The 20,546-nt window shown below is 41.9% G+C and overlaps 1 protein-coding gene across 2 annotated transcripts in view; it reads left to right on the forward strand.

Moving 5' to 3' along the window:
- Positions 1–20,546, forward strand: part of LOC139565754 (serine/threonine-protein phosphatase 4 regulatory subunit 1-like) — a 50,921-nt gene that overhangs the window by 22,723 nt on the left and 7,652 nt on the right. The window contains exons 13-17 of one of the 2 annotated variants that reach the window (XM_071386293.1): positions 3,090–3,179; positions 10,657–10,842; positions 13,927–14,088; positions 16,199–16,299; positions 19,977–20,097. In XM_071386293.1, coding sequence (XP_071242394.1) covers positions 3,090–3,179; positions 10,657–10,842; positions 13,927–14,088; positions 16,199–16,299; positions 19,977–20,097 — 660 coding nt within the window. The remainder of the gene's footprint in view (positions 1–3,089; positions 3,180–10,656; positions 10,843–13,926; positions 14,089–16,198; positions 16,300–19,976; positions 20,098–20,546) is intronic. The other variant, XM_071386300.1, reaches the window with a different exon arrangement.

Here is a 20,546-nt window from a genome sequence, read left to right on the forward strand (position 1 = left end):
TTCGCTGCACAGCTATTCTCAGGTCTCTCCAGAGATGATCGATCAGGTTCGGGCTTTGGCTGGGTCACTGAAGGACATTCAGAGACTTGTCCTCGAAGCCACTCATGCGTTGTCTTGGCTGTGTGCTTAGGGTCGATGTCCTGTTGGGAGGTGAGACTTTACCCTCAGTCGGAGGTCCTGAGCGCTCTGGAGCAGGTTTTCATCAAGGATCTGTCTGTACTTTGCTCTTTTCATCTTTCCATTGATCCTGACTAGTCTCCCAGTCCCTGCCACTGAAAAAACATCCCCACAGCATAATGCTGCCACCACCATACTTCACCGTAGGGATGGTGCCAGGTTTCCTCCAGACGTGACACTTGGCATTCAGGCCAAAGAGTTCAATCTTGGTTTCATCAGACCAGAGAATTTTGTTTCTCATGGTCTGAGTGTCCTTAAGGTGCCTTTTGGATAACTCCAAGGAGGCTGTCATGTGCCTTTAACCATAAAGGCCTGATTGGTGGAGTGTTGCAGAGATGGTTGTCCTTCTGTAAGGTTCTCCCATCTCAACAGAGGAACTCTGGAGCTCTGTCAGAGTGACCATCGGGTTCTTGGTCACCTCCCTGACCAAGGCCCGTCGCCCCCTATTGCGCAGTTTGCCTGGGCGGCCAGCTCTAGGGAGAATCTTGATGGTTCCAAACTTCTTCCATTTTAAGAATGATCGAGGCCATTGTATTCTTGGGGACCTTCAATCCTGCAGATATATTTAGTACCCTTCCCTAGATCTGTGCCTTGACACAAACCTGTCTCGGAGCTCTACGGACAATTCCTTCAACCTTACATAGACAGGTGTGTGCCTTTCCAAATCATGTGCAATCAATTTAATTTACCACAGGTAATTTACCACAAGTATTGGCACCGGAAGAAATGGCAGCAGTTTTACGGGCGCCTAACCAATTGTGCTGCTATGGTTTTTGGGGGGGAGGGGGTTTTGCGTTATTTGTAACTTATTTTGTACATAATGTTTCTGCCACCGTATCTTACGGCAAAAAAGAGCTTCTGGATATCAGGACAGCGATCACTTACCTCGGATTAGAATTTTTTTTTTTTCTTCAACATGCAGGATGCACAGACAACTGCGAACACCCGACAAGGCCAATATCCCCATTATTGGCATGAGAAAGAGACGCAGGTACAGAGGACACAGAGTGGGGTGCCTCGTAAGGATCCGCAGAAGGCGAGTGGGAAATCTGACGTTACCGTCAATATTACTCGCCAACGTACAATCATTGAACAATAAATTAGACGCTGTACGATTACGAATATCCTCCGAACGGGACATCAAAAACTGTAAAATCTTAGTGTCACGGAATCGTGGCTGAATGATGCCATGGATATTCAGCTAGCAGGATATACGCTGCACTGGCTAGATAGACCAGCACACTCCGGTAAGACGAGGGGGGGCGGTATGTGCATATTTGTAAACAACAGCTGGTGCACATTCATTGTAAGGTCTACACCTGTTGTATTCGGCGCACGTGACAAATACACTTTGATTTGAAGTATTCAACCCCGTGTCAATTCGTTAGAATCACTTTTGGCAGCGATTACAGCTGTAAGTCTTTCTGGGTAAGTCTCAACGAGCTTTCCACACCTGGATTGTACGATATTTTCACTTTGTTTTTATAATTCCTCAAGCTCTGTCAAGTTGGTTGTTGATCAAGTCTTGTCATAGATTTTCAAGCTGATATAAGTCAAAACACTCAGGAACATTCAATGTCGTCTTGGTAAGCAACTTCAGTGTATTTTCGGCCTTGCGTTTTCTCCCAGTGTCTGTTGGAAAGCAGACTGAACCAGGTTTTCCTCTGGGATTTTGCCTGTGCTTGGCTCTAATCATTAATATTTTTTTTATCCCTCCCAAATTACCTAGTCCTTTTATTTAACCTTTTATTTAACTTGGCAAGTCAGTTAAGAACAAATTCTTATTTACAATGACGGCCTACCCCAGCCAAACCCAGATGGCGCTGGGCCAATTGTGCGCTGCCCTATGTGCGCCGCCCTTGTCAATCAATGACAAGCATACCTATAACATGATGCAGCCATCACCATGCTTGAAAATATGAAGAGTGGTATCCTGTTATGTGTTTTATTGGATTTGCCCTAAACAGAACACTTTGTATTCAGGACATAAAGTTAATTTCTTTGCCACATTTTTTTCAGTTTTACTTTAGTGCCTTATTGCAAACAGGATGCATGTTTAGGAATATTTGTATTCTTTACAGGCTTCCTCCTTTTCACTCTTTCATTTTAGGTTAGTATTTTGGAGTAACACATGTTGATCCATCTTCAATTTTCTCCTATCGCAGCCATTTATCTCTAACTGTTGTCATGTCACCATTGGCCTCATGGTGAATTCCCTGAGCAGTTTCCTTCCTCTCCAGCAATGGAGTTAGGAAGCATCTTTGTAGTGACTGGGTTTATTAATACACCATCCACAGTGTAATTAATAACTTCACCATGTTCAAAGAGATTTTTAATGTCTACTCTTTTTTTTTACCCATCTACCATTAGGTGCACTTCTTTGCGAGGCATTGTAAAACATCCCTGGTCATTGTAGTTGAATCAGTGTTTGAAATTCACTGCTCGATTGGGGTATAGAGAGAAGGCAGTCATTCAGAATGAATGTTAAACCCTATTGCACACAGTGACTCCATGCAACTTATTTATGTGACTTGTTAAGCACATTTTTACTCCTTAACTTATTTAGGCTTGCCATAACAAAGGGATTTAATACTTATTGACACAAGACATTTCACTTTTTAATTAATTTGAAAAATGTCTTCCACTTTGACATTATGGGGTATTATGTTTAGGCCAGTGACCCAATTTTCTTTTTAAATTCAGGCTGTAACACAACAGATTGGAATAAGTCGAGGTGTGCAACTACTTTCTGAAGGCACTGTATCTCCGTATATGGGTGTATCTCTGCTAATTGTCTTGTATGTCTGTGTGTGCTAGCTGACTTTGTGGTTTGTGTCCTAGATGACTGGTATGTTTATATGTGTGCTAGCTGACTGATATGTCTAACTGTGTGTCCTCCTTGTTTTGGATAGGAGTCGGAGCTGATCGAGAGTGTGGAGGAAGAGGGGAAGGAGGACTCAGCTCCCAACCAGGTGTGTGAGGAGGAGAAGTACATGGTCCAGGTCAGTTAGTCAGTTCTGCCAAACACTGACTTTCTAAGCCTTTCTACTTTACATACTGTACATACATCGATGGGACATTTATTAACATTTAGGATTCATTCAAGTCTGGGGTACAACTACCTTTACGCTGCCATACGTTTTGTCTGAGAATAGTTAAAGCGACCCATTGTCCAATGATCTAGGGCCGGATTTCTGATACCAGATTTAGCTTGGACTAAAATGCATGCTCAATGGAGAAGCTTATGCCCAGTGCGGATCTAACAGCTGACATAAGGAGAGATGATGCGAGACCAGTGTTGTAAAATGTTTAGTTGTGGAACAACTGACTAGAGAAGTGTGGTTGAGCCTGGTTCCACTGTCACGTGGAAGCACAATGTATATATTTATGCAGGTTCTTTAAAAGTTGCTAGCTACTTTTAGCAAGGTGTTTAACAAACAGGTTTCATGAATTACATGCAACCACTGTCTGGCTCACTAGAAAACACATCACCAGCCTCCTGCTCACAACCCGTGTCTAGAGGAGCTGAAGAGAGGATCATCAAGCTAGGATAGCAAAAAAAACAAAACATTACTCTTCAATATTGTGATGGGAAATGCATAGCGCAAATAATTAGGTTTTGCCGGATATTATTCATCCCGACCAAACAGGTTTTTTACATGGACAATACATTGAAGACAATTACTTGAAACAATAGAAAACAATGTAACATTGAAGAAACCAGGCCTGGTCTTCATAGCATATTTTGAAAAGGCCTTTGATAAAGTATGACTAGAATTTATATATAAATGGCTGGACTATTTAAATGTTGGTGTAAGTTATGTGTAGGAACCTCAGATGTTAATAATGGTTACTTCTCAGAAGGTATTCAACGGTTGTCCACTGTCTCCGTATATGTTTGTTGTGGCCATCAAAATATTGGCTATTAAAATCAGATGCAGCAATAATAATAATAATATCAAGTGGTTAAAAATAAGTGTCAATGACTCTAGTTTTTCTTAAATCTGCATTCTGGATCCTTGCGCAATCTCATTTGGCAACCAAGATCATTTCTCGAGCCTTTCTGGACTAAAACCTAATTATGTTAAGTGTACCATATTACGTATTGGATCGTTAAAATACACAACTTTTACATTACCGCGTAGTATACCAATAAAATGGTCAGATTAAATATTATAATTCATCTCAAATATACTGATTTATGAAGAAACCATATGGAAACATTTCAATCTTTTGTTGTTGATTATCTTGACTGTTATTGTGAATAGCTAGCAAACATACAGTGGGGAGAACAAGTATTTGATACACTGCTGATTTTGCAGGTTTTCCTACTTACAAAGCATGTAGAGGGATGTCATTTTTATCATAGGTACACTTCAACTGTGAGAGACGGAATCTAAAACAAAAATCCAGAAAATCACATTGTATGATTTTTAAGTAATTAATTTTCATTTTATTGCATGATATAAGTATTTGATACATCAGAAAAGCAGAACTTAATATTTGGTACAGAAACCTTTGTTTGCAATTACAGAGATCATACGTTTCCTGTAGTTCTTGACCAGGTTTGCACACACTGCAGCAGGGATTTTGGCCCACTCCTCCATACAGATCTTCTCCAGATCCTTCAGGTTTCGGGGCTGTCGCTGGGCAATACGGACTTTCAGCTCCCTCCAAATATTTTCTATTGGGTTTAGGTCTGGAGACTGGCTAGGCCACTCCAGGCCCTTGAGATGCTTCTCAACGGAGCCACTCCTTAGTTGCCCTGGCTGTGTGTTTCGGGTTGTTGTCATGCTGGAAGACCCAGCCACGACCCATCTTCAATGCTCTTACTCTTCAATGCTCTTACCTCCATGCTTCACGGTTGGGATGGTGTTCTTGGGGTTGTACTCATCCTTCTTCTTCCTCCAAACACGGCGAGTGGAGTTAGACCAAAAAGCTCTATTTTTGTCTCATCAGACCACATGACCTTCTCCCATTCCTCCTCTGGATCATCCAGATGGTCATTGGCAAACTTCAGACGGGCCTGGACATGCGCTGGCTTGAGCAGGGGGACCTTGCGTGCGCTGCAGGATTTTAATCCATGACGGCGTAGTGTGTTACTAATGGTTTTCTTTGAGACTGTGGTCCCAAATATTATGGTGTTTCTATTCCAAGAAAAACGAAACCCTCAGAAAATATGGCGCTGTGCAACGTGACCGGTCAGGAGTAGGCTACTAAGAGCAAAATAATCCTAACATTTCCACACCCTAATTATAGGCTAACCAATACCCAAACGGAGATTCAGTGAAAATAAAATGCTCATCGATTTATCAGTCCCTTGTCTCAGAGCAGCACGAAACGGTGCTTAAATAGTTGACCACACACGGGTAGGCTATTGCTTCAAATCCTATTATAACAATTGGACGACTTTGGGTGTTCCAGTAAGCAACAATTTGTTGCCTACTTTATTCTGAAAAATTAATCCGTAACTCTGCCAAGCCTACAAGCAAAGATGAACTGGTGAAGGCCATCAAGACGTATTGGCTTGAGAAACTGATGATACAACAAATACATTGATCATCTCAGCAAGGTTTTACCCGTGGTTGTGGAGCTGGGGAGAGCTGGGGAGTCTCTCTCTCATACGCACTCACACACGCACTTGCTGTCTTGACCTCTGAATGCTCGGCTATGAAAAGCCGAGCATTCAGACATTTACTCCTAAGATGCTGACCGCTTGCTCCCTCTATAACCACTGTTTTATATTATTTATTGAATTCGATAAAAAAACTGTTTAAAATGTATATGTTTATTAAGTAGTCGTGCTTGTCTCAGAGCAGCGCGAGACGGTGCTGAAATAGTTGACCACACGCGGGTAGGCTATTGCTTCAAATCCTATTGTAACAATTGGATGACTTTGGGAGTTTCAGTACGCAACAATTTGTTGCCTTCATTAGCCTACTTTATTCTTAAAAGAACTCCAGCACAGAGAGCCTTAAATAATTAAACAATACATAGATTGAATTCACAAATGCATTCGACTGTATTTAATATTGGCCATCAACCAAAAACACACCGTGGTAGAAATATGTTATTGAGTTTGAGAGAAAAAAATTAAGATTTTGATCCAAACCCATGAATGAGTGAGGCACTCAGCTTTATGTACAGTAGGTGCTGAGGCTATATGACTGCGCCATCAACTTGATTATTTAGCAGGCATCACTTGCTGCTTATATTCAGTCAACACATATCTTAAGAATATAATTTGAATATAATTGAACATTTTCATTTCTCTTAGAATAAAAACCTTTAGTGTAACAACCGTTTTAGTAAGTAATTTGCTACAGTCCAGTTACAGCTTCTTCTGACCAAGTAGAAACAAAAAAATAAGTGTATTGTTTTCGGGTTTGCGTGCAGGACAGTGGAATAGCAATTCTTACACTATTGTTCTAAATTCAATCACCTTCATCCTCCAGTTAATTTAAATTCAATTTTGAAGTCGTGCACAATTATCAGTTTCATATCCCCCATTCATTGACAGCATTCATTCAGTTAGAGATACATTAGTGCCTTGGGACCCAAAAGCATAATCGGTGCTCTAAATCTCCCTTGCGCTTGTCTGGAGCAATGAAGCAGTGACGCAGGGTAACGTACTAAACCACAAATGACCTTTAACTCCCGAGGCATAATCTCAAAACTTTTTGAGGAACCACTGTATGTGGGGAACTCCTTCAAGACTGTTGGAAAAGCATTCCAGGTGAAGCTGGTTGAGAGAATGCCAAGTGTGCAAAGTTGTCATCAAGGCAAAGGGTGGCTACTTCAAAGATTCTAAAATATATTTTGATTTGTTTAAAAATTTTGGTTACTATATGATTCCATATGTGTTATTTCATTGTCTTGATGTCTTCATTATTATTCTACAATGTAGAAAATAGTACAAATAAAAACGCTTGAATGAGTAGGTGTGTCCAAACTTTTGACTGGCACTGTATATATGGGGCATACAACCATCTCAGCTCTGCCAATTTTGCTGCAAAGAGAACGAATCATTAGAACATTTATTCTGGTATTGCCCCCATGTAGATTAGTTGGTCACATGTGCAAGAATGGCTGAAAAATGGGCAATTTGGAAAGCCAGAGTGAATCAATTAACAGTATAATAATACTGTTTGCAAAAATATCAGTTTTTAATTTACAATCTGTTGATACTATGAGATTAGAAAGGTTCAGAATTAATTTATGACATCACAGCACAGTTAAAGAAATATATGGCACATGGAAAACAAGAGAGAGTGGTCTATAGAGATCAGTTGGATGGGCTGAGAGTAGCTGAGGGGTGGGATTAAAAACTCATGATCTGTAGTGGCTGGGGCTGAGAGCGCCAGGTATCATGTGTTCCCGCATATGTCTAAATACCTTTTTGTGTGTGGTGTATATTGAACTGTATTTTTGTCATGTAATACTATGTGGGAAAAGTGCCATGTACAGTGCCTTCAGAAAGTAAGAATATCATTGACTTTTTCCACATATTGTTGTTACAAGCCTGAATTTTAAATGGTTTAAATTGAGATTGGCACTGATCTACACACAATACTCAATAATGTCAAACTGGAATTGTGTTTTTAGAAATGTTTACTAATTAATAATGAAAAGCTGAGTCAATACCTTTTTGTTATGGCAAACCTAAATAAATTCAGGAGTAAAGATGTGCTTAACAAGTCACACAAAAGTTGCCTGGACTCTCTGTGTGTAATATTAGTGTTTAAGTAACCCCCTAGAGTCAATGTCTGCGCCCCCGCGGAAATATAATTAGCATAATAATAAAAAATCCCCATCATAATCCGTCTGTTGAAGCTAGATATGTATTATAGCATGTGCTGCGTCTCAATCCACTCTATCTGCCAATGGCGGACTTCCGCATCTGCGGTGGAAGGTTGCCAGCTACAGCGGTGTTTGTCAGACCATGAGACATCCCGAAAATTGGTCTTCTCACGAAAGTGTCTGTAGTGTCCAAACGGTTTGGCATACAAACTAATAAGACCACTCTGGAAAGATGACTCTCACCACAATGACGGTGTTCTCCGTTTTACTCTACAACCCCCCCACAAACCTCACTAGACTTGTCTGAAGTCGGTATTGCCGATCTGCCAATTTCTGTCTGTAGCGTCCGATTTAGTTTGGGCTACACACTAATATGACCCCTCTAGAGAAAGGTGATACAGGTGCCCTTCCTAACGTCGTTGCTGTAAAGGAAGGTCACCGCTCACGAACATGACAGTTGTTTTGCTCTAGGACGCCCACAAGCCTCGTAAGACTCGTCTGAAGGTAGCTTGGTACCAGTTTAAAACATTTATGGAAGTGTATATATAGAAGTCATTTAGTGCCATTTTTTTGTTTGTTAAATATGAGTAAAAAATTATAATAATCCTCATCTTTCTTATATCTGATAGAGGACAGGGCCCGGTTGCACAAAATATCTTTTAAGTATATTTTCCCTTGATGTTTGCTGAGCTTTAATTCAGTTGCACAAAACATTTTAAGGCAAATTTCCCCCTTTTAATTAAGTTAAAAAGTTAAAGGTGCCCATGAGTTCACCTTAAGTGCTTCATTCAGTATAGATATCAAAGTAAACAGAATTTGTGGCGGTAAGTACTGTAGCTAAACGATGAAAGGTGCACAATCCATGGCTACAAAGCTTGCTTTCTAGCTAGCTGCCTACTATGTGTGCTAGCTTGACATGCTAAAAAGTAATAGAAACAAGTTGAGAAAAAAGTAACAAATGTTTTATCTTCTGAATCAATTTGTTTCTCCTGTCTTAAACGTAGAAGTTCTATTTTGCGACCTCAAAATAAATGTGATCTCTTTGAATGAATGTCTCAAGTCTTGAATGAATGTTTTTCCATGTATTAATCTGTTATTCAATGCATTTCTATGGGCTAATAGCAGTAAGGCAACATTCAATGTTTTATTTTTTGATACCTAAAGGGGTTCTAAAATTCTAAATCAAATAGCTAAATGATCCTTGGTATGACCATCCTAAATCAATACCAAAGGCTAGCTTAATAGAACCCAAACCCGGCTTAGACTCTTAAGGATTAACATGATTTTTAAATGACTACCCGATCTCTGCACCCCACACATACAATTATCTGTAAGGTCCCTGAGTTTTTGTTCTGAATATACAAAGCGTTATGTTTGGGGAAAATCCAACACAACACATCACTGAGTACCACTCTTCATATTTTCAATCATGGTGGTGGCTGCATCATGTTGTGTGTATGCTTGTCATCGGCAAGGACTAGGGAGGTTTTTAGGTTAAAAAGAACGGAATAGAGCTAAGCACAGGAAAAATCCTAGAGGAAAACCTGGTTCAGTCTGCTTTCCAACACACTGGGAGACATTCACCTTTCAGCAGGACAATAACCTAAAACACAAAGCCAATTATACAATAATATACACTGGAGTTGCTTCCCAAGACGACATTGAATTTTCCTAAGTGGCTTAGTTACAGTGTTGACTTAAATCAGCTTGAAAATCTATGGCAGGACTTGAAAATGGTTGTCTATCAATGGCCAACAACCTACATGACTGAGCTTCAATCCAGGTGTGCAAAGCTCTTAGAGACTACAGGCGTTCGTCCGCCTGTTTCCCAGCCGAAACAGTTCGGTAGAGTTTGTGCATATATTATAACAACATTTTGTTCATTTTTGACTTTGGCTAGTTTTTGGGGGGGATGTTCGGGCACATAAAACATTCTCTGGAGGCAAGCCGAAGTTCGGAGCCAAACGCCTACGCCCCTTCGTCGGTCATTGGTCAACAGTAGGGATTCTTCAATAAAGTCTGTCATTCAATGAGAGACGACTCGTTTTCATTTTTTTTTTCTTTTTTAATTTTTTTTTAATACTGCACCAAACTTACTTAAATGTAAAATTGGTTGTATACATATCTAATCAAGATATATTAGTGTTATCTTTTTTTATTTTATGACGATTGTTGACAAAATGACACAACAAACACAACAAAGTGTGGAAAAGAGAAGGGGTGTGTGGTGAGTTTAGAAACAAATAATACTTTTCCCAAAGTTTTATGTATGTGTAATTTAAAAAAAGCTAGGATAGCTCACTGCAGCTAACCCCTCAGAAATTGATAGTTGGCTGTCAGCTTGACTTAAACACTTAACTTTAGCACACTGTTCTCTGATTGGCTAAACGGACTGTCTCCTCTCAAGTCTTTAGCTAAGATTTGACATGTTGCATTTTGGAAACTCCTCCAGCAGCCGACATGAGATGTTCTAAAACTACACCATTCAGATCAAGCAAACTTTGTTCTAAATCTGCATCAAATAGTCTCGGGTGTTAAATGTGAACCGGGCTTTAGTCTGTGTCCGGGAAACCAAACCAGCCTCCTAACATTTTCTACTGACAGCTGCTGTTGCAATGGCTAGGATAGTGACAGGTTTGAACCACTCCTCTTACTCTTGTCCCTCTCCCCCCTCTCCAGAATGTGATTCCCCAGCAGCTGCTGGACCAGTACCTTTCCATGACGGACCCGGCACGGGCCCAGACGGTGGACACAGAGATTGCCAAGCACTGTGCGTTCAGCCTGCCCGGCGTAGCCCTCACCCTGGGCCAACAGAACTGGCACTGCCTCAAGGACACCTACGAGACCCTCGCCACTGACGTACAGGTGTGTGCTTTTTGGGGGGCACTCCCATATCTTTATTTTGGGCTATACAGGTGGGGCCCTGACCTGGGTTGTGTTCATTAAGCACCAAAACTGACTGAAACACGAAGGGTACAATTTATTGTTCAATAAGAAACGCTCATTTTCCATTGCGAAGCGTTTTTGTTTTACAAGTTTTCAGTTGCGTGCCCTAATGAACATGACCCAGGACACTGGGTTCTAAACACTGGGTTCTCGTTTTTCTCGTTTTTAAACCACTCCACAAATGTCTTGTTAACAAACAATAGTTTTGGCAAGTCGGTTAGGACATCTACTTTGTGCATGACAAAAGTAATTTTTCCAACAATTGTTTACAGACAGATTATTTCACTTATAATTCACTGTATCCTAATTCCAGTGGGTCAGACGTTTACATACACTAACTTGACTGTGCCTTTTTAAACAGCTTGGAAAATTCCAGAAAATTATGTCATGGCTTTAGAAGCTTCTGATAGGCTAATTGACATCATTTGAGTCACTTGGAGGTGTACCTGTGGATGTATTTCAATGCCTACCTTCAAACTCAGTGACTCTTTGCTTGACATCATGGGAAAATCAAAATAAATCAGCCAAGACCTCAGAAAAACTATTGTAGACCTCCACAAGTCTGGTTCATCCTAGGGAGCCATTTCCAAACGCCTGAAGGTACCACGATCATCTGTACAAACAATAGTTTGCAAGTATAAACACCATGAGACCACGCAGCCGCAATACCGCTCAGGAAGGAGACGCGTTCTGTCTCCTAGAGATGAACGTACTTTGGTGCAAAAAGTGCATATCAATCCCAGAACAACAGCAAAGGACCTTGTGAAGATGCTGGAGGAAACGGGTACAAAAGTATCTATATCCACAGTTAAACGAGTGCTATATCGACAGAACCTGAAAAACCGCTCAGCAAGGAAGAAGCCACTGGTCCAAAACCCCCATTAAAAAAGACAGACTACAGTTTGCAACTGCACATGGGGACAAAGTTTGTACTTTTTGGAGAAATGTCCTCTGGTCTGATGAAACTAAAATAGATCTGTTTGGCTATAATGACCATGTTTCTGTTTGGAAGAAAAAGGGGGAGGCTTGCAAGCCGAAGAACACCATCTCAACCGTGAAGCACGGGGTGGCAGCATCATGTTGTGGGGGGTGCTTTTCTGCAGGAGGTACTGGTGCACTTCACAAAATAGATGGCATTATGTGGATATATTGACGCAACATCTCAAGACATCAGTCAGGAAGTTAGAGCTTGGTCACAAATGGGTCTTCCAAATGGACAATGACCCCAAGCATACTTCCAAAGTTGTGGCAAAATGGCTTAAGGACAACAAAGTCAAGGTATTGGAGTGGCCATCACAAGGCCCTGAACTCAATCCTATAGAACATTTGTGGGCAGAACTGAAAAAGCGTGTGTGTGCAAGGAGGCCTACAAACCTGACTCAGTTACACCAGCTCTGTCAGGAGGAATGGGCCAAAATTCACCCAACTTATTGTGGGAAGGTTGTGGAAGGTTACCTGAAACGTTTGACCCAAGTTAAGCAATTTAAAGGCAATGCTACCAAGTACTAATTGAGTGTATGTAAACTTCTGACCCACTGGGAATGTGATGAAAGAAATAAAAGCTGAAATAAATCATTATCTCTACTATTATTCTGACTTTTCACATTCTTAAAATAAAGTGGTGATCCTAACTGACCTAAGACAGGTATTTTTTACTAGGATTAAATGTCAGGAATTGTGGAAAAACTGAGTTTAAATGTATTTGGCTAATGTGTATTTAAACTTTCGACTTCAACTGTAGCTCGTCTATTTTGTTATCCATTGATTGTACATTGTCTAACAGATTACCCACTCGCCGTCGGATCCTTACAAGGCACCCTGACCTATGTCGTCGATATCTCTGTCTCTTTCTCATGCGAATGACAGGGATTTGGACCTTGTCGGGTGTCTGAAGTAAATCCGACTTGTTAAAGGAAAAAAAAAAAGTCAATTAATAGCTGTCCTGATATCCAGAAGCTCTTTTCGGTCATAAGAGACGGTGGCAGAAATATTATGTACAAAATAAATTACAAATCACGCGAAAAAACACCCACAATAGCACAATTGGTTAGGAGTCCGTAAAACAGCAGCCATCTCCTCCGGCGCCATTCTTTTAATTGTAACTGCTTGGTTTCCAACAAAAATAAATACAGCTTTTAAAATGTATCAGACTGTGAGGTGTGAAAGTGAACAACACGCCATGTGTTGACATAATCTCATCATTAGAGATTGATGCACTGATACCCGTCAGAAAGCAACGGTTAGATTTGTTTGTATGTACGTTGCTATGCAAATGACAAGTACAGTGACTGCTTGGTAACAGCGCTCATGATGTAATATGGAGTTATTAGTTTGCAACCAAAATCAATACAGCTTGTCATTTTCACTTAAAAGTTCAAACCTCCCAACAAACTATAATGAGAAACATGAAACCTTCCTAAATGCTGGATGATTCAAATGCTAAGAAACCTGGCGTGATCACAGTGTTTGAGTCTCAGAGAGCCGTTACTCCTACCTAGGCAGAGAGACACACCATAGCAGAAACATTATTACATCCGCCTAATTTAGCCCTAAACACTTTCCTCGTCTCATGATCTGGGTCACACAGACTTCACAGAGGAGGACTCAAAGGGCTCTTCCACCGAGGCAGTGTGTGGGGGTGGATATATGGCCTTACAAAATCTGGCCTGGATGTGGGTTAGGAGAGGAGAGGGTCTGTTCTGTTCGTACTCTAGTAGAGTGTCAGGTGAATAGTGGAGGAATCTGCTGCCTCTGCCGCAAACTAAAGAGGTTAAGGCTTAACTTCAGTTACTTTTGTGAAGAATAGTGGATTGTTAGATTCATTATTCAATGAGTGGTATTGCAGCTTGGCTGAGGTATGGAGTGGCTGTGTTAGCCTGTGTAGTCGTTGACCGAGTCATATCAGCCATTTCCTTTGTGTTTTATCTCACTGACATGTGGAAAAGTCTTATTTTGGTGTCGGGCTAAGCTAATCTTCTGTCTTTATATTCATTACCACTACAGTGGAAGGTGCGCCGTACGCTGGCGTTCTCCATCCACGAGCTGGCGGTGATCCTGGGAGACCAGCTTACGGCGGCCGACCTGGTGCCCATCTTCAACGGCTTCCTCAAGGACCTGGACGAGGTGCGCATCGGCGTGCTCAAACACCTCTATGACTTCCTTAAGGTGAGACCACCATACATGTAACAAGGAAACTGTGAAGCGACTCTAAATCATCTATCTACATGTTGGTCCACTTGCTGTGCTGTTTTACTAGCCTGGTTCAAGATCTGTTTGTGCTCTTGCCAACGCCATTCCTCATTGTCAAGTCAAACATTGACAATGAGTTGGTATTATAGCACAAACAGACTGGAACTTTTAGCTGCCACATGGTTAATCTAGATTGGATTTATACTGAACCAAAAATTAACACAACATTTTACTGAGTGTACAGCTCATATAATTGTATTGTAGTTTGTTTTTTTATCCAGGTAAATTGACAGAACACATTCTCATTTACAGCAACAACCTGGGGAATGGTTACAAGGGAGAGGAGTGATAAATGAGCCAATTGTAAGCTGGGGATGATTAGGTGACCATATGAGTACCAGATTGGGAATTTAACCAGGACACCAGGGTTAACATCCCTACTCTTACGATAAGTGCCATGGGATCTTTAGTGACCACAGAGAGTCAAGACACCCGTTTAACGTCCTATCCGAAAGACGGCACCCTACACAGCAATGGGATATTTTTTAGACCAGAGGAAATGGTGCCTCCTACTGTCCCTCCAACACCACTTCCAGCAGCATCTGGTCTCCCATCTAGGGACTGACCAGGACCAACCCTGCTTAGCTTCAGAAGCAAGCCAGCAGTGGGATGCAGTGTGGTATTCTACTGGCATATAAGGAAATCAGTCGATTGAAATACATTCATTAGACCCTAAACTATGGATTTCACATGACTGGAAATACAGATATGCAGCTGTTAGTCACAGATACCATTAAAAAAAAGCAGGGGTGTGACCACATTTGCCACATGCAGCGTGACACATCTCCTTCACATAGAGTTGATCAGGCCTGTGTAATGTTGTCCCATTCCTCTTCAATGGTTGTGCGAAGTTGCTGGATGTTGGCTGGAACTGGAACACGCTGTCATACACATTGATCCAGAGCATCCCAAACATGTTCAATGAGTGACATGTCTGGTAATTATGCAGGCCATGTAAGAACTGGGACATTTTCATCTTCCATTAATTGTGTACAGATCTTTGCGACATGGGGCTGTGCATTATCATCCTGAAACATGAGGTAATGGCGGCAGATGAATGGCACGGCAATGGGCCGCAGGATCTCGTCATTGTATTTCTGTGCATTTTAAATCGCCATCGATAAAATGCTATTTTGTCCGTAGCTTATGCCTGCCCATACCATAACCCCACCGCCAACATGGGGCACTCTGTTCACAACGTTGACATCGGCAAACCACTCGACCCACATCACGCCAGTTGGCCGTACTGCCAAATTCTCTAAAACGATGTTAGAGGTAGAGAAATTAACATTCAATTCTCTGGCAACAGTTCTGGTTGACATTCCTGTGGCCAGCATGCCAATTTCCCGCTCCCTCAAAACTTGATACATCTGTGGCATTGTGTTGTGTGACAAAACTGCACATTTTAAAGTGGTATTTTACCCAGCAGAAGGTGCACCTGTGTAATGATCATGCTGTTTAATCAGCTTCTTGATATACCACACCTGTCAAGTGGATGGATTATCTTGGCAAAGGAGAAATGCTCACTAACAGGGATGCAAACAAATTTGTTCATGTAATTTGAGAGAAATAAGCTTTTTGTGCATATGGAACATTTCAGAGATTTTTTTTCAGCTCATGAAACATGGGACCTACAATTTACATGTTGCGTTTTATATTTTTGTTCAGCGTAGATTTAGATGGCTATCTGATGCACTGCATGATAGTCACCTTTTTATGTGAGGCATTTGTAGAATGCTGCCTGACTTGACCTGTGTACTGAGTTTATATGGTTGTCACAGAACAGATTGTCTTTCACAATAACAATATGGTTGGTCTAGAGGTGGAGAGACATTTGTATTTGTGTCTTTTCAGTCTTAAACGTGTTGCCTCCATTTCTTTTGAAACATGTGCCTTTTGTCACTAATAAAAGAGAATGTGTTGTCCAGGGGTTTTGTAACAATGAATACTGCTCACTTTGGTGAGACATGATAACTTGGATCTGTGGTATTTCAGCTGTCTGTATCTTCTGTCTTGTCTGTGGCAGTTACTCCATGCTGAGAAGAGGAGAGAGTACCTGTACCAGCTGCAGGAGTTCATGGTGACAGACAACAGCCGCAACTGGAGGTTTAGATACGAGCTGGCCGAGTAAGTCTCCCTTTAATTTAGATCAGGGCCAATCTTTGTCATTCATTTAGGATTGAGTCCTCCATATTTCTCCCTAGAGGGCCCACTTGCCACAAGTCTCTGATGGCATGCACCATTTTAGTAGTCAACTTGCATGGGCCTTTCAATGGCTTAGGGAGGGATCACAGAGTTCCATCCAGCCGCGTCCTCAGAGAATGCGCAGACCAGCTGGCAGGAGTGTGTACGGACATATTCAACCTATTCCGGTCTGTCATCCCCACTGGCTTCAAGATGTCCACCATTGTTCTGGTACCCAAGCAAGCAAAGGTAACTGAACTAAATGACTATTGCCCCGTAGTACTCAATTCTGTCATCATGAAGTGCTTTGAGAGGCTAATCTAGGACCATATCATCTTCACCTTACCTGACATCCTCGACCCACTACAATTTGCATACTGCCCCAACAGATCCATGGATGACGCAATAGCCACTGCACAGCACAATGCCCTATCCCACCTGATTTAAGAGAAATACCTATGTGAGAATGCTGTTCATCGACTACAGATAGGCTTTCAACACCATGGTGCCCCCCTAGCTCATCACTAAGCTCAGGGCCCTGGGACTAAACTCCTCCCTGTGCAACTGGGTCCTAGACTTCCTGACGGGTCTCCCATAGGCGGTGAGGGTAGGCAACAACATCTCTGTCCCACGCTGATCCTCCACACAAGAGCCCCCCCAGGGATGTGTGCTAAGCCCTGTTCGGTAACCCCTGTACACTCATGACTGTGTGGCTAAGCACGACTCCAAATCTTGCTGATAACACAAGTGTTAGGCCTGATCACCAACAACGACAAGAGCCTACAAGAGGTTAGTGCCCTAGCTGAGTGGTACCAGGTAAATAACCTCACCTCTCAATGTCAACAAAAGCTGACAGTGGACAACAGGAGACAGCAGAGAGAGCACGCCTCCATCCACATCGACGGGGCCGCAGTGGAGGGTGTTACTTGCCCTAACAAGAAAAAAAATGTTGCTCAAACAGAAGGGGGAACGGAGTCACTGACAACAACCAAAACAAAACAGGTGGTGTTTTAGGAGGGGTTCTGAAAGACAGTCATGGGGGTGTCTACTTAACTAGCAACAACTCCTGGAACCTGAAAGATACCCACCATGAGCACCCACTGAATTTGCCCAAGAAGTGGCAATCAAAAGAAAAACCCACACCAATCATAGACAGGAAGCAAACCAAAAAGGTGGAGCAAAACGAAAATCAGGGAAATCAGATAAAGGAATGTTTATCGAGAAATCAAAATAGGGAGAGCCAACTAAAGGTGTTAACCCTCTGCATCTACACTATACAGTGCATTCGGAAAGTATTCAGACTCCTTCACTTTTTCCACATTTTGTTATGTTACAGCCTTATTCTGAAATGGATTCAATAATTTTTACCCACCTCGTCAATCTACACACAATACTCCATAATGACGACGCAGTATTCAGACCTTTTGCTATGAGACTCAAAATGGAGCTCAGGTGCATCATGTTTACATTGATCATCCTTGATGTTTCTACAACTTGATTGGAGTCCACCTGTGGTAAATTCAATTCATTGGACATTATTTGGAAAGGCACACACCTGTCTATATAAGGTCCCACAGTTGACAGTGTATGTCAGAGCAAGAACCAAGCCATGGGGTCGAAGGAATTGTCCGCAGACCGCCAAGACAGGATTGTGTCGAGGCACATATATCTGGTGAAGAGTACCAAAAAATGTCTGCAGCATTGAAGGTCCCCAAGAACACAGTGGCCTCCCATCATTCTTAAATGGAAGCAGTTTGGATCCACCGAGACTCTTCCTAGACCTGGCCGCCCAGCCAAACTGAGCATTCGGAGGAGAAGGGCTTTGGTCAGGGAGTTGACCAAGAACCCAATGGTCACCCTGGCAGAGCTCCAGAGTTCCTCTGTGGAGATGGGAGAACCTTCCAGAAGGACAACCATCTCTGCAGCACTCCACCAATCAGGCCACCAACAGGACAACGACCCTAAGCACACACCCAGGACAAAGCAGGAGTAGCTCCGGGACAAGTCTCTGAATGTCCTTGAGTGGCCCAGCCAGAGCCCGGACTTGAATCCAATCTAACATCTCTGGAGAGACCTGAAAATAGCTGTGCAGGTACGCTCCCCATCCAACCTGACAGAGCTTGAGAGGATTTGCAGAGAAAAATAGGAGAAACTCCCCAAATACAGGTGTGCCAAGCTTGTAGTGTCATAACCAAGAAGACTCTAGGCTGTAATCTCTGCCAAAGGTGCTTCAACGAAGTACTAAGTAAAGGGTCTGAATACTTATGTAAATGTGATTAAAAAAATATATAAATTTGCGCAAATTTCTCAACCTGTTTTTGCTGTGTTATTATGGGGTATTGTGTGTAGTGTAGTTCAAAACATTTTTTAAATCAATTTTAGAGTAAGCCTGTAATGTGAAAAAAAAATTAAAAAGTCAAGGGATCTTGAATACTTTCCAAATGCACTGTAAATGCAGCAGCAATACCACCCTGCATCCCACTGCTGGCCTGCTTCTGAAGCTAAGCAGGGTTGGTCCTGTTCCATCTCTGGATGGGAGACCAGATTCTGCTAGAAGTGGTGTTGGAATGCCAGTAGGAGGCACCCTTTCCTCTGGTCTACAAAAAGATCCCAGGGCAGTGATTAGAGACATTGCCCTGTGTAGGGTGCCGTCTTAAACTAGTGTCCTGACTCTCTGTGCTCACTAAAGATCCCATGGCACTTATCGTAAGAGTAGGGGTGTTAACCCCGGTGTTCTGGCTAAATTCCCAATCTGGCCTTCATACCATCACAGTTACCTAATCATCCCCAGAGAAATAAAAGCTGAAATAAATCATTCTCTCTACTATTATTCTGACATTTCACATTCTTAAAATAAAGTGGTGATCCTAACTGACCTAAGACAGGGAATTGTTACTAGGATTAAATGTCAGGAATTGTGAAAAACTGAGTTTAAATGTATTTGGCTAAGGTATATGTAAACTGCCGACTTAAACTGTAACTACTGCTGTACACACCTTTTCTATTCATATACTGTCCATACACACCATTTATTTATATTCCGGGCTCTGACATTGCTCTCTCTGATTTCTATTATATATTTTTGGGGATTGTGTGTGTGTATTGATATTGTATTACTTGCACTGTTGGAGTTAGAAACCTAAGCAGTTCACTGCACCCGTGACAACATCTGCAAATCTGTGTACGCAGCCAATGAATTATACTCCTTAGCAGCACGGCATATGGCAGTAAATCACTAACATAAAAAAATAAGAGAACTGACTACTTTTAAGATGGAGAAAGCCCTCCATGGTGCCTGCCTGGTCCCATAACTGATAGTACTCTTTCCCACTCCATTGCACAGTGTCAAGCCAAACATGAAAATGAATGAGTGACAAGGACTATGTATGATAGCACAAACAGACGGGTAACCTGGCGCTGTTCATGCTGTCACAAAAGCAATCAATGGAAAAGATGGCAGGTGCGCCATCTAACTTAGTGCTCCCAAATCATATAGCAATATTGTTGGGCCTCTTTTGTGGAGTGAAGACCTCAGTTAAACAGTTTTCTTTTTTTTTTGGATGACCCCTATACATTAGAGCCCGCGTGTGTTGAACAGAATTTCTCCCATGTGTCCACAGGCAGCTTATCCTGATCATAGAGTTGTACAGCCACTACGATGTGTATGACTACCTCAGACAAATAGCACTGACCCTCTGCTCAGACAAAGTGTCGGAAGTTCGGTGGATCTCTTACAAGCTGGTAGGCATGCCGTTTTGTACTTGTGTTATTGGAACTGTAACTGTGTTGAATTATCTTCTTCTTTTTTTTATTGAACAACTTAAAGTAGTAATTGTGCTGAATGATATGAGGTGTGAGTATGTCTGTAGTGTCAATTGGGGTATTTCTGATGTTGAAAACTTCTGTGGAAGTAGACAATTATTATCTCATCTTAATGCAGTGGCCTGCCTGCCTTTTTAGAATGGAAAGCACCAAAACGTTGCTTGTGTCCCAAATGGCACCCGAGTATTCCCTATAGACGGGATAGCGGACATGTGTTGTTGTGATTCTGGATGGCCAGATAACTAGCAACAATGAGAAGAAGCTGCCATGTGGGGAATCGGTGGTGGCTTGTTTCAGTTCGTTTTATCTTGTTCTTGATACCATGCCTTGTTTTGAGGTATTTTGACTGATGTCATACCTATGCTAAA

This window comes from Salvelinus alpinus, chromosome 2 (genome assembly GCF_045679555.1).
Source record: "Salvelinus alpinus chromosome 2, SLU_Salpinus.1, whole genome shotgun sequence".
In the NCBI taxonomy this organism is placed as follows: Eukaryota; Metazoa; Chordata; class Actinopteri; order Salmoniformes; family Salmonidae; genus Salvelinus; species Salvelinus alpinus.